Source organism: Crinia signifera, chromosome 6, assembly GCF_055691185.1.
Source record: "Crinia signifera chromosome 6, ASM5569118v1, whole genome shotgun sequence".
NCBI lineage: Eukaryota > Metazoa > Chordata > Amphibia > Anura > Myobatrachidae > Crinia > Crinia signifera.
In genome coordinates this window covers 80,419,676-80,432,965 of record NC_139222.1, presented here as the reverse complement: position 1 = coordinate 80,432,965, position 13,290 = coordinate 80,419,676, and the positions used below count along the sequence as shown (strand labels likewise).

The window sequence follows — 13,290 nt, the reverse complement described above, 5'->3', positions numbered from 1 at the left end:
CGCTATCTAAAATCAACTCCATCCCAAAATGATATCTTGAAACAATCTTTTCCCAAAAAATATACCTGATCTGGAACAAAATTGGTGCAATATATGATTACATTATTGTTTATATGTTTGACTTTAATATCTATTGATGTGAGCCACATGTAAAACAGGTCAAACCCTATTTGCATCATACATACAACCCTTAGCAATTGTAGCCACATATAATTAATAAAAATATACTGTTGTCGAAGTTGTGTTGCATCCACGCCGCTCTAGCATACTATGGCCGCCATTTTGGATCGCATAGTTAGGTAAATAGAGTATAGAAGCAAGTAGGAATATTGTGCGAACCCTGAGCGCAGCCATATTAAATACACATAGACCCATACCCCACACTCACAAATAATAAAATATAGTTATATGGTTTCATATCGCTACACATAGTATTAATGGTAATACACAATCTCCCCTGGACATTTTTGGTATCATATGATCAGTCGCTCACTCGCAGCTCTCCGGTGTTTGTTTAAAATGTGCAGCATTTACCAGTCAGAAGTTATGGACAAAATGGTACTTATGTATTATCTGGGCGTCCGATTATTGCATTGCATCGCATCGCATCACATTGCATGCAATATAGTGGCATACAATGCAATGCAATGTGATTTTTCATTGTAAAGACCCAATTTTTTATTGTATAGTCAAGCATGGATGATTTCATACCCTCACTATACAACTACGCGTGGAGTTGATTTTATATAGTGTGGCGAGCGCAGCGAGCCACCGAGCCTGAAGCGAGCCCCGCGAGGGGACGCAGAATACATGTAAAGTTATCCACGTGCGCTCGCCACGCTTCGGGCACGGTGGCTCGCTACGCTCGCCACACTATATAAAATCAACTCCATGCGTAGTTGGATAGTGGGGGTATGAAATCACCCATGGTTGACTATACAATTAAAAATCAGGTCTTTACAATGTAAAATCGCATTGCATTGCATGCCTTAAGTAGTGGCATGCAATGAAAAAATCGGGAGCCCAGATAATACATAAGTACCGACAAAATATATATCTTAAGTTATACCTTGCCATGAGGAAGTGCTAACTGAAAGATTCAGTTGAAACCGGTTGCACAGCATGACCCCTGGACATATGATGACGAAACCTTGGACAAAGACACAGCTGTGCATCCTTACTGTACCAATCAGGAGAAGCGAAACCTGACTTCTTGGGCAATGAAGAACTTTACTGTACCCTATTGTCTTGGCCCTATATATTGCTGCGCACAGGCTTGAGATGGTCTATTTGGACTGTGCTCAGAACTGAATACGGATACTCGGTTCAAGTGGTGCCCGCGTGTTGAGAGACGGTAACTGTACTTTTGTATTGTTGTATTTGTACTGTGGCTGATTGTGCTTATTTCTGTATTTCCCCTTTTCGTTAGTTATTGATAAGTATTGTATAGAGATTTGTATATGCTGTGAAGGACCTTGTACCCTTACTCCGAAATTTATACCAAGTCTTGTGTAATTTATTCGCAATAAGCAGAATGTTAAAAGGAATTATACCTGGTACATTAAAAGTGTGTTTAAGTACTGCGAAAGCTACCGCCGTAAGGATATTGGTGTAACGTGAGATACGCTGATAAGGTTCACAACGCGGCGCTACGCATTGGTTCACCCCTAGTTACGAATAAAAGGGCATCAGTTTACGGATAAATTATGTAAACGGCAAAACTTACTTATTGTCCATCGGTTTTGGATTTTTTAGAATTTAACACTGTAAATGCATGATAACTTAGTTTCTGAAAGTAATATAGAATTATTGAGGTGACTAACTAATTTATTATTTTATTTCCTAACTAATTTCACAGGTGAGTAGTGACAAATTTGTGTACCCTTAGCAACCTTTTGAAAGGGTCTGTTCCCTTTCTAGAGAGGATTATGCATTTTAGGTGCCACAGTGGTGCTCTAGTTGATGTTATTTCTTTGTAATGTTCTTCTATATGGCCTCCTTTATGACTGCATTGCCAATATGTCATCAATGCTGCTGGCAAGCTCCTCTTCCTCTCCAAATGTATTAAGCCTGCCATACCTACACTGGCTCCCTGTCACAGGTGTGGATTTGGATGGGTTTGTGTGAGGACTAGGGATTGCAGGGTTAAAATTAGCAGGTTTAATTATGGACTTTTTAATCAGTAGAAAAACAAAACAGGCTGATTCCAAATAACGTCTTTGAGAAGAGTCAACATTTTAATAAGAATGTTTGCATTAAGTTCTTGCATAGGAGGGTAATTCAATTTGCCCAGTTCTTGCCGTTTAAAAAAAAACAGAGATGACCAGGCTCAGATGGAGATAACAAAGAGAGTTGAACACCGGCCAGGAGCTCTTGTGTAAGACTTAGGAAGATGTTATGGTGGTGAAGGCTGGATCCGGATTAAGGAACTGGAGAAGATAGGAATTGAAGACAAAGATGCTTAGGTTCGGGTATGAAGAACGTAGAAGTGGTAATGATAATTACATCCAGTCAGAAGAATTGAGATGACGTTAAGATAATTGAATCTGGTTAGAAGAATGGAGATGACATAAAAAATTGTTGGCAGCTAGATGGTACCGTGATGAAGTTTGGTGGACCCCGGCCAGAACAAAGCCGGATGTAATGGACCGGAATGGTCTTAAGTGGCTATGATGTAGTATGGCATCCCAGGAACTGTGACGAATGAAAGGCTGAGCTGAGGGCATGCAACAGATCAGAATGAAGCCATGAGTCTCCTCAATCGATCTGCTCAAAAGACTTTTGCATTGACACTGAAAAGCCTATATAGATCCCTGGCTGCCATTGGCTGTCAGTGCAGGGAGGCAGGAAATATCTCATTATCCCATAGTCAAGATGGCAGCACAGGCATCCCAGTGCCCCCTCAGACTCTCACTTTGTGCTGGGACCCACCCGCTATGCAGTGCCCTTAACTACTCCCCCGCCACTACCAGCCTGCTGCCGAGGCCACACTGGACAAATGTATAGGCGGCAGCGGACACAGACAGGTATGTACCAGACCTGCCGTGCGCCACCACAGCCATCTGTGACAGTATCCTCCCCTTTACGGGTGACCTCCAGACACTATTGAGACTTTTCTAAGGAAGAACTGTCTGATGAGACTAGGAATGTGCAGATTGGAAGCTTCGACCCAGGAGTTTTCCTCTGGACCATAACCTGCCCACTCCACTAGGTACTGCATGTGTGAATTATGGCAGTGACAATCTAGGATCTTTGTTTACCTCAAACTCATTCTCCCTCTCTGTGTTGACTAACAGTGATGTAGGAATTTTATCCTGAAAAAGATTCAATCTCAATGGCTTAAGAAGAGATATGTAAAAAAAAGGAGTTTGAAATTTTCACTGAGGGTGGAATCTACAATTTGTAAGCCACTGGATTGATGACTTGGATGATGGAAATGGGACCAATGAATTGTGGGGCTAGTTTCATAAAAGGTAATCATAGACATAAATTGCAAGGCGATACCCATACTCAATCTCTGATCTTTAGATGAGGCACATCTCTTCTCTATTTATCTGCAGATCTTTTATAGCAGTCTGAAGCTTTCAGGAGAGCGCTATGGACGTTAGACCAAGTCTTGGAGAAGAGGTGCAAAGAGGAGGTAACAGCTGTCAAGTGAAATTCTAGTAAGCTTGAGAATTCGGGAGATGAAGGATGTTTGCCAAAAACTGTAAAAAAAATGGGGGGGTCTTCCAGAAGAGGTATGATAGGAGTTGTGTGCATATTCGGCCCAAGGTAGTAAGTCCACCCAGTCATCCTGTGAGGAAGATGTGAAGAGAGATAAAAGGGCTTTTAAGTCCTGGTTGACACATTCTGCCTGGCCATTCCTTTGTGTGTGGTATGCTGAAGAAAACATAAGTTTAATCTAAAGTGCAGAACACAAAGATCTCCAGATCTCGATCTGACACAATCTCGGATGGAAGGCAATGTAGGTTGAAGATCATGGATTTGAAGAGATTAGCTAATACTGAAGCAGAAGGAAGGTCTTCTAGCAGGAAGAAGTGAGGCATCTTGGAATATTTTGATGGTGGTAATTCGGAAATAAAATCCATGGATAGATATGTCCATGATTGAGTTGGTATGGGTAGTGGATGAAGAGTTCCGGCAGGTGATTGTCATAGAGTTTTATGTTGCATTTGATGCAACATTAAATAAGTAAGTGTGTGTGTGTGTGTATATACTAAAGACCCTAGTTTTGTAGGAAGATTTTGATCTCAAAGGCATTGCCGAAACTTGGTGGGATGAATCACATGAGTGGGAGGCTAACATAGAAGGTTATAGTCCGTTTAGAAAAACAGATTAGGTAGAAGGGGAGGGGGTATGTTTATATGTTAAACCATCCTTAAAACCATGCATAAGGGAAGATATATATGAGAGCACAGTGGAGTCAGTAGAATCGGTATGGGTAGAAATTACAGGTAATATTAAAGGAGCTAAAAAACTTATAAGCTTAGTGGGAACATGTTATAAGCCACCCAACATAAATAAAGAGGAGGAAAAAGACCTCATGCTACAGGTTGGAAAAGCGGCCAGCTTAGGGGATATTATTATTATGGGTGACTTAACTACCCAGAAATAAATTGGTAAGATAGGTCAAGTAGTAACACTAAGGGAAATGTTTTATTGGATTCACTAAATGACCACTAGTTGTATCTATTTATTGAACGTCCAACCAGAAATAACAAAATCCTGGCTCTCTTGATAAGAAACAATGGGGACATTCTTACTAACATAACCATTGGGGAACCATCATCACAATATGATCACATTTGATTTCAATTTTAACAAAGAAAAATATATTGGAGACAACTAGGTCCTTAAATTTCAGAAAACCAAACTTTGGTAAGTTTATGAAGTCTTTAAATATATAAACTGGAAGGAATTATTTAGAGGTATGAATACTACTGTACTACAAGGTGGCAAACTTTAAAAAAAATACTGCTGGAGGGCATTGATATATAAAAGTTATTCCTATTGTATAAAAGAACAAATGTCAAAAGGAAACCTATGTGGCTTAACAGCAAAGTCAAATTTGAACTATCTAAAAAGGAGGGCATTCAAAGCATTTAAACAAGATGGGACACCAAAATCATTTGCCACATATAAAGGATGTAATAAGAAATGTAAAAATACAATTAAGATGGCAAAATTAGAGACTGAACATAAAATAGCCACATAATTCTACAGTTATATAAATGGGATATAGTTAAGGAAGGAAAATATTGGCCCACTAAAATATAATAGAAGGAAAAGAGAAAGTGGAATTATTCAATTAATTTTATTGCTTTGGAATTTACAAGGAAGAACCTTCAGAAGATCCCACAGATTAAATGTTTGGCTCTTAATTGCTCCCAAACTGTATGTTTGAGTGAGGAAATAGTATAAAACAGATTATAGAACAAGTAGTAACAAATCTCCTGGCCCAGATGAAATACACCCTAGAATACTAAAAGAATTGAGTTCTGTCATAGCACTACCATTATATCTGATATTCGAGGAATCAATAAATTCAGGGATGTACCAAGGGACTGGTGCATAGCTAAGGTAGTACCAATATAGAATAAAGGTAGAAAAACTAACCCTGAAAATTATAGACTGGTCAGCTTACATCCATTGTGTGGAAAATATTAGAAGGAATAATAAAATAGTATAGTATATAATAGTATCCAAAATTGCTTAGAACAGAAGCAAGTGATAAGTAAGGCTCAGCATGGGTTCTTCAAAAAGAGATCATGTCAGACTAATTTAATTAGCTTCTATGAGGAAGTCAGCAGAGCGTTGGACTTTGGGAAATCTTTGGGAAGATAGCTGGTTATAAAGTTAATTTAACTAAGTCTGAGATCCTTCCATTAGAAAACATGGATGTAAAAATTATACAGGATTTGAACATCCCTTTTCCAATTTCTAGTTCTAACTTCAAATATTTAGGTATCCATATTGGATCAGATTTGTCCAAACTTTATTCATTAAACTTTTCTCCAATTTTTTCACAGATAACTACAAAATTAGACTTATCTTCCAATAGCACTATTAGGCAGGATAGCCGTAATTCAATCAATAATCTTTCCAAAACTCTTATATTGTATGCAAATGCTCCTGATATATCCATAAAAAGGATGTGACTAGGTTGGAAGCTATGTTTTCTAAGTTTATTTGGCAAGGTAAACGTCCAAGAATAGCTACAACAAAAATTAAAACCCCTAAAACAGAAGGTGGATTAGGATGCCTACAATCCTACACTATGGCTATAATGTTTAGATATATCAGGGATTGGATTTTAAATAAATCTACATATACTGATGGCCACTTAGAACGAACCATTTTCCATCCTTATGCTCCAGGAGCCCTTATACAATCTAAAGCTTCAGTAATTCCCATAACTATTAAACAACACAGTCTCTTCAAAGATACCTATTTTTGCTGGATTCAAACCAACAAAAAATGCAAAAGAAATCCTTTCATATCCCAATTTATCCCACTTTGAGAAAATCCATCTTTTACCCCATCCTTATCTAATAAGATGTTCAATTTTTGGAGGGATAGAGGACTAGACTCCTCAAATAAAGTATTCGACCCGGGAGAAAAGATTATGTCATTTGCTGATCTATCACAACGCTATGGGTTACCAAGTAACCATTTATTTATGTATTTCCAGATGAGGCATTTCCTGACTGATATAAAAGCCCTGCATCCTTTATCAATCACCCACATAACTCTATCACAAATAACGTCCTTAGATATGCTCTTAAACTATGTAATATTTAAACCATATACTGTAAATTAAAATATCTATATTTAATGGTTGTTAAATTATGCTATGCCAAAGATAAACAGTGGCAACTATTATTAGCAAAATGGAACAAAGATATCCTGGCAATCACCAATATCGAAGATATTACACAATTCTACTCTTTTTCAATGAAATCTTTAAACTCAGTATATCTTCAAGAGGTCCATTTAAGGACCATACACAGGGCATATATTACCGCAGACCTGAGAAAATTTATGGTGCCCAAGGAAGAGGGATCTTGTTTGAAATGTGGGACAATTAAAGCAGATTTTTCGCACTGCATGTGGGATTGTTATAAATTGAGAAAATGTTGGCATAAGGTTGCAGCATTTCTCGGCAAGATATTTCATTCCACATTTGTACCAGATGTCTCAGCTTACATGGGACTTCATTTTCGTAATTGGTCACTAGGTCATCTCCATAAAGGACATATTGCCTTACTCATTATATTGACAATATCAAGGAAATGCATATTGATTAACTGGACAAAAAAAAACTGCTCCATTGTTGTCTACAGTAAATCAAAAATTACTACAGATACTTTACTTTGAACGCAAATATACTCGTCTAGACTTGCAAAATGGAGCTAAAACTTTTTATTACAAATCGACACCGTATATTGATACTCTTGATATTAATATTAAAACACACATTTTCTCTATTTTTGAAAATAACGCAACATAATGCTAATATCTTTGACAAAATGTTGGCAATGGATAGCAAAGATTTTAGATGATAAAATGCTAGAAATATCACTAAAAATCACCCCCCCCCCCCTCCCACTCTCTTTCCTTTCCATCCCACTCTCCTACAGTCTTATTGTCTCTTCTCTTGTCGCTGTAAATGTTTTGGTATGCTATAAGAAAACATAAAGATTCTGACTTATAGTGAAATTATTATTTTGAAATTTAAATGATGTATGAATGTTTGTGTACAATACCCCTTGTAAGAAATTATTTGTTTGAATGTATATTTTGAATATATATGTATATGCATGACAAACTAAATACCTTAATACAAATATATATATATATAAAAAAAAAAGTGCAGGTATAAAATTATTTATTTATTCTTAAGCAATATCTCCAATTTAGCAGATGCACAAACAAGGTGACCTTAAAACTACAAATCATGTTTTCACAGTGTAACTCATTTTACTTAAAAATAGAAGTGTTTTTATTGACCTTAACTGCTCCAAGTTCACCGAGATACTTCCAAGCAATCGATAAACTCCCATATAAAAACCAATGTCATCTCTTTCATGATACTATTTGCTGTAGGCTCACATGTTGGTCAAATACTGAAATTCAGAGCAACTTACTAAGCGTTCAGTTTTCTGACTAACTACTACCAGTGAAACAGGTAAGTGCTGTGTATTGATGTTTACTATACATTACCATTAAGAAATTGTATTATTTTTAAATTTATAAAATTAATGTTTTTCTAGGTGAAACATGAACCTGCAATTCCAACCCATGATATTTGTAGCTGCAATATTCTTGATACTGTTCTCCAAGGCTCTGTCAGAGTCATCCCCTGTGTGTTCTGTGGTACAGGGTCTTCCCGGTCTCAATGGAAGAGATGGAAGAGATGGGTTCAACGGCTTAAAAGGGGATCCAGGTAAATAAATACAGTACAACATATTTGAAGCTTTATGCATTGAAGATGTTCTATAAAACATAGGGGAAAAGAATCTATATATTTTATCATACATGTAAGGAATTAAGTAAATTAATATTCTACAAAAATCCAGTGTATTATTTGGGTTGATTTGGCAAGGTAACTCTATTTAATATTATTACGTTACTGTTATAACAATTTAGAATCATTTAGCATTTACATTTTTTTTACACATCTAACTGCTATGTAGAGTAAAACAACAAAAACTGCTGAAACAATCTGCCTCTACATTAATATTTATATGGAGAAAGTGGTTTATAAATCACTGCAACTTAGCAATTATATCATTTACCATTGAATAAATGTACCTGACAAACAATATAAATTAACTGTGGTTCATTGTTTTAAGAGTGCAGTAAATGTTCGCTGTATAGTTGCAGCCTATTAAACATAAACAAGACACATTAAAATGAAATGAAAAAGTAAGTGTTTTAAATAAAAAAATATCCTTATTTAGGTCCCCCTGGGGCACCAGGAACAAGAGGTGGTAATGGACCACCAGGCAAAGCAGGACCTAGCGGAAATCCAGGGGTTAAAGGTAACAAAGTCTGTCTGAATGATATCTTTTTATGAATTCATTTAAGGGAATAGACATTTCATTTACATACAGATGTTAGTTAAATATTTTTTTTATACCCTCATGATCATTAACATATTATACAGTACATCAATACGGTTACTGTTATTTTTGCTAAATGTAATAATGTATCTTTAACCATGTATTGTTGCTATTATATATGAAGGTACAGTATGTTATTAGTATACTACCAGTTGCATTACGAATACAATAATAACGTAGGTTTATATCTGCTCTCCCTATATAGTATTTCCAAAAGTACCCATACCTGTAATATGTGTAATACCCCAGATGTGTGTTGTGTTTTATGATAGAGGTATTGGAAATCTGAACAAGTTTGACTCAATGACTCAGACTGAGCTCACAGTAACAATAGAAATTACCAGATAGCAGCCCACTTCCCTGAATTTCTAGGTACGGCACAAGGATCTCTGGGGAGTTTCTACCCCTGATAGCGTTGCCACAGGATGTGTGCGGTGCTGTCAAGTAGCTCCTGGGAAATGGCCAGTTGAAAAAAAAAAAAAACAGACAAGCAACTGTAGAGCAGAGAAGGTAGGACTGTTTGGGCCACTGCAAAGAGATCTCTGTAGAGTCCAATCATCCTGAAGGTTCTCTATCACCATCCAGGAGATGGTCTTATTGATATTGTTGCTTGAGTCATTGGGAAAGTGCATACCCTGCCAGAGCAGTGTGGGTACCTCTAAGAGGGTTATGGATTTGCCTTCCACCTCCCCTTCCAGCATCAGAGATCCATTTAATTTTTAGATGTCCCCTCTAATAGTCCAACATTTGACCAGATTCCTTCCTCTCTGTGAAGGGAACAAATTTACTCTTTATTTAACTAGAGATGTGAATTTACCTGGATTTACTCGATCTCAAAGGGGATCTTATTGGCTATCAAAACATGTGACAGCCGATAGCCAATAAGATCTCGTTTTGAGATCCCAGTAGATCTGGGTAAAGCCCTGTACACACACACATCGATTTGCTTTAGATTCGATGTTAGATTCAATTTTCTATTAGATCTGGCATTAGATCTTTCCATTCGATTTGGCATTAAATCTGTACTTTTGCGTTAGATATCGAATTCGATATACATGCATGGTACATTGTACACATTTGATTTACTAGATCGAATTCGCACAGTAGATTTTTCTGTTCAATTTTGTGAAAACGGGAGCACGCATCGAATCGAATGTAGATGGAAAGGGACACAAAACCATTCGATTTCATTTAGGATTTTATTCGATTTTGCTTCTATAAGCAAAATCGAATCGAAAATCGGGAAAAATCAATGCATGTGTACCGGGCTTAAATCCGAACCTGCACATCTTTATATTTAATGAAGGGTCTAATTAATTAAATATTGGTGTCATTTTCAAGCCCCTAGCTTGAAGCAGTGCCTTTGTGTTTTAGATCTACAGCCCTTCGTGTTTTGACTAGAGTTAAGCTGTGTACACACGCTTAGATTTTTCCCTGTTTTTGATTCGATTTTGCTTATAGAAGCCAAATCAAATCCACATCGAATGGTTTTTAGGCCACTTTCGATCTGCATTCGATTCGATGCGTGCTCCTGTTTTCTCAAAATCAAATAGAAAAATCTACTGTGCAGCCAAGGAAATCTCAAATTCGATCCAGTAAATCGAAAGAGTACATTTTGCCTACATTGTGAAATCGAAATCGAATTGAATGCAAAAGTACAGATCTAATGCCAAATTGAATGGGATGAACTAATGCCAGATCTAATAGAAAATTGAATCTAACATCAAATCGAAAGCAAATCTAAGCATGTGTACAGGGCTTCAGACGGACATTGAATTCAACCCAAAACTAAAACTACCAGCAGACTGTTTTAAGAAACTGCACATTAAAAGCCCATAAGGATACCGAGTGAGGTGCCTGTACCTAATAAACAAACTGCGGTTCCATAAGTTATGGAAAGCATTAGTATAGAAGCTATATTAATATTAATAATAAATATTCATTATCTTTATCGTTTCTATTTGAGTGTGTACAGGTATAGCTAAAGTGAATGCTCTGACTCTTAAATGTAAAAGTGTTGCAATCTCATTTAATTTAGTGATTCAATATTCACCCATAGAGTGTATTTATTGCATTTCTTGAATCATTTTGTAAAGTGTCCTATTTGTTACATTGAGGGTTGCAATAAACCCATTTAAATTTGCTACTTTGTCCCAATTGTTTGTCAAATCAAATGTGTTTATTTGTAATTCTTATTCAGATATAAAGAATAAATTAATTGCAGCAGATAGACTTCTCTAATACCGTGTCATTACTCAGCTATCAGAGAGGGTATGAGAAAGTTTGACATCTCAGTATCAAATATAGCTAGTGGAAGTATTACATATGGTTTGTATGAATAGAAAATATTGTAATTTAGCATTGAAAATCACCAGGGGCCAAATGTAACAGGATGAGACTTTCAGAATGTGAGATCTTTATTGGAGAGTTTTCCAATTTTTTTTTTTTTTAAAGTGGCAATCATTGACAATAAATACAACTGCTGCTTTAAAAAAAATGGGAAAGCTCCAAAAAATATCTCACTTTCTGAAAATCTCATCCTATTACATTTGGCCCCAGATATGTTATCAGAATATTCTGACTTGCAAACTCTTCAGTGCCAGCAATTAAAATTCTGAGAAGATCTTGTGATTTGCCTCAATAGTCAGGACAATCAAAAATCAGATAATGTGTACCTTAGCGTAAGACTCAAAATTTGGCATTTTTATACAACTTATCACATTTTGTTTGGTTGTCACTTCTCTTTAGTGTTCCATGTACTTGCATGTTTTGGTCTTTCCCATTTGTTTCTCTAATACACCAACAAGCCGGGTCACACTGCCATTTCCACCCAGCAAAATGCCAGGTGGGTGACATCAGCAGACACGGGTACTGAGCCAGCGCTGACGGATGATAGCATCTCCAAGAACTGGCTATTTCATTGCAGTGAAGATATCTGGGTCGCATTGACCCAGGTTAACGGTTTACACTGCACCACAAGCTGAGTTGAAGTGTCCAACCCTGCTCACTTTCCCAGTTGAAATGCTGGGTAGTTCGACCTGGGTAATTTTAACTGGGATTGTTTACACTGCCTGCAATCCCAGGTTTTTGCATACTTCCGTGGTAAAACCCAGTATTTTGTAGGCGATATAAAGGTGTATAAATATCAGCCCTTCATTTTCTAACAAATTAAAGTTTAAAATCAATGTATTACATATAAAGTATGATTTAAGGAATATAAATATTTATCTAAATATATCAAATTAAAGATCGTATTGTCTTTTTACCATAGGTTTCTGGGTAACACCACTGTCTTTGTAGTACATCCTTTGCTCCTCTAGGGAGCCTGTTACGTTTCTGCACACCAATTATTTAATTTAGTACTTTTTGAGAGAACCCCAATATTAGATAGATCGATAATAGATCAAACAGTCCCTTCTCTCTTTTTTCTGTAAATATAACACGACTTTCTTCAAGCTCCAGAATTAATTGCATCCTGGAGCTTGATGCATTATCAGAGGTTGACCACAAAATCTGATTTAATGTATCGGCCCAAAGTCAGTTATGAAAAAAAGCACACACATTCTTAAATTATGTATGCAAGTAGAATATGCAAATATTAAGATACAGATTACTACCGTATAGAGATGTGCAGACTCGGATTCCGGAGATCCGAGCCCCCACGGACGTCATCATTCCGAGCCCGATTCCGAGCAGCGCTCGGAGATTCCCGCCTGACTCGGGTTCGTCCGCGTGGTCAGAACGTCATCTCCAGGCGCCGGATTTCGCGAGGCTTTAAAAGCTGCTGCCGCGCCCGCCATCTTCACTCCAGTCAAGTAGTGGGTTGGGAGAGGGTGTGTTGGTGCGGCTGCTGGGGCTTAAACTTGAGCTTGACCTTGAGCGCAATATTTTTCAATCGCTGGTGCTGTCTCTCAGTGCTGCTGTGTAGTCTAACTGTGTACTTGTAGTACTACTGTCTCCTCTGTGCGGTCTACCTCTGGTGTGCTGTGCTGTAATGAATTATTTTATTCGCTGGAGCTGTCTCCCTCAGTGCTGCTGTGTACCCTGTTCTCCTCTCTGCTTAGGAGAACAGTCTAACTGTGTACCTGTAGTACTACTGTCTCCTCTGTGCTGGGGCCTACCTCTGGTGCTGTGCTGTAACCGTAATATTATATTATATATT

General features: G+C 37.3%; 1 protein-coding gene across 1 annotated transcript in view; it reads left to right on the top strand.

Annotated features, from left to right (window-relative positions):
- Positions 1–8,060: 8,060 nt before the first annotated feature.
- The window catches only part of LOC146007739 (pulmonary surfactant-associated protein D-like), a 90,185-nt gene continuing 84,955 nt past the window's right edge, over positions 8,061–13,290 (top strand). Inside the window, exons 1-3 of the mRNA XM_083146321.1 lie at positions 8,061–8,191; positions 8,277–8,449; positions 8,967–9,047. Coding sequence (XP_083002447.1) covers positions 8,284–8,449; positions 8,967–9,047 — 247 coding nt within the window. The 5' untranslated portion in view covers positions 8,061–8,191; positions 8,277–8,283. The remainder of the gene's footprint in view (positions 8,192–8,276; positions 8,450–8,966; positions 9,048–13,290) is intronic.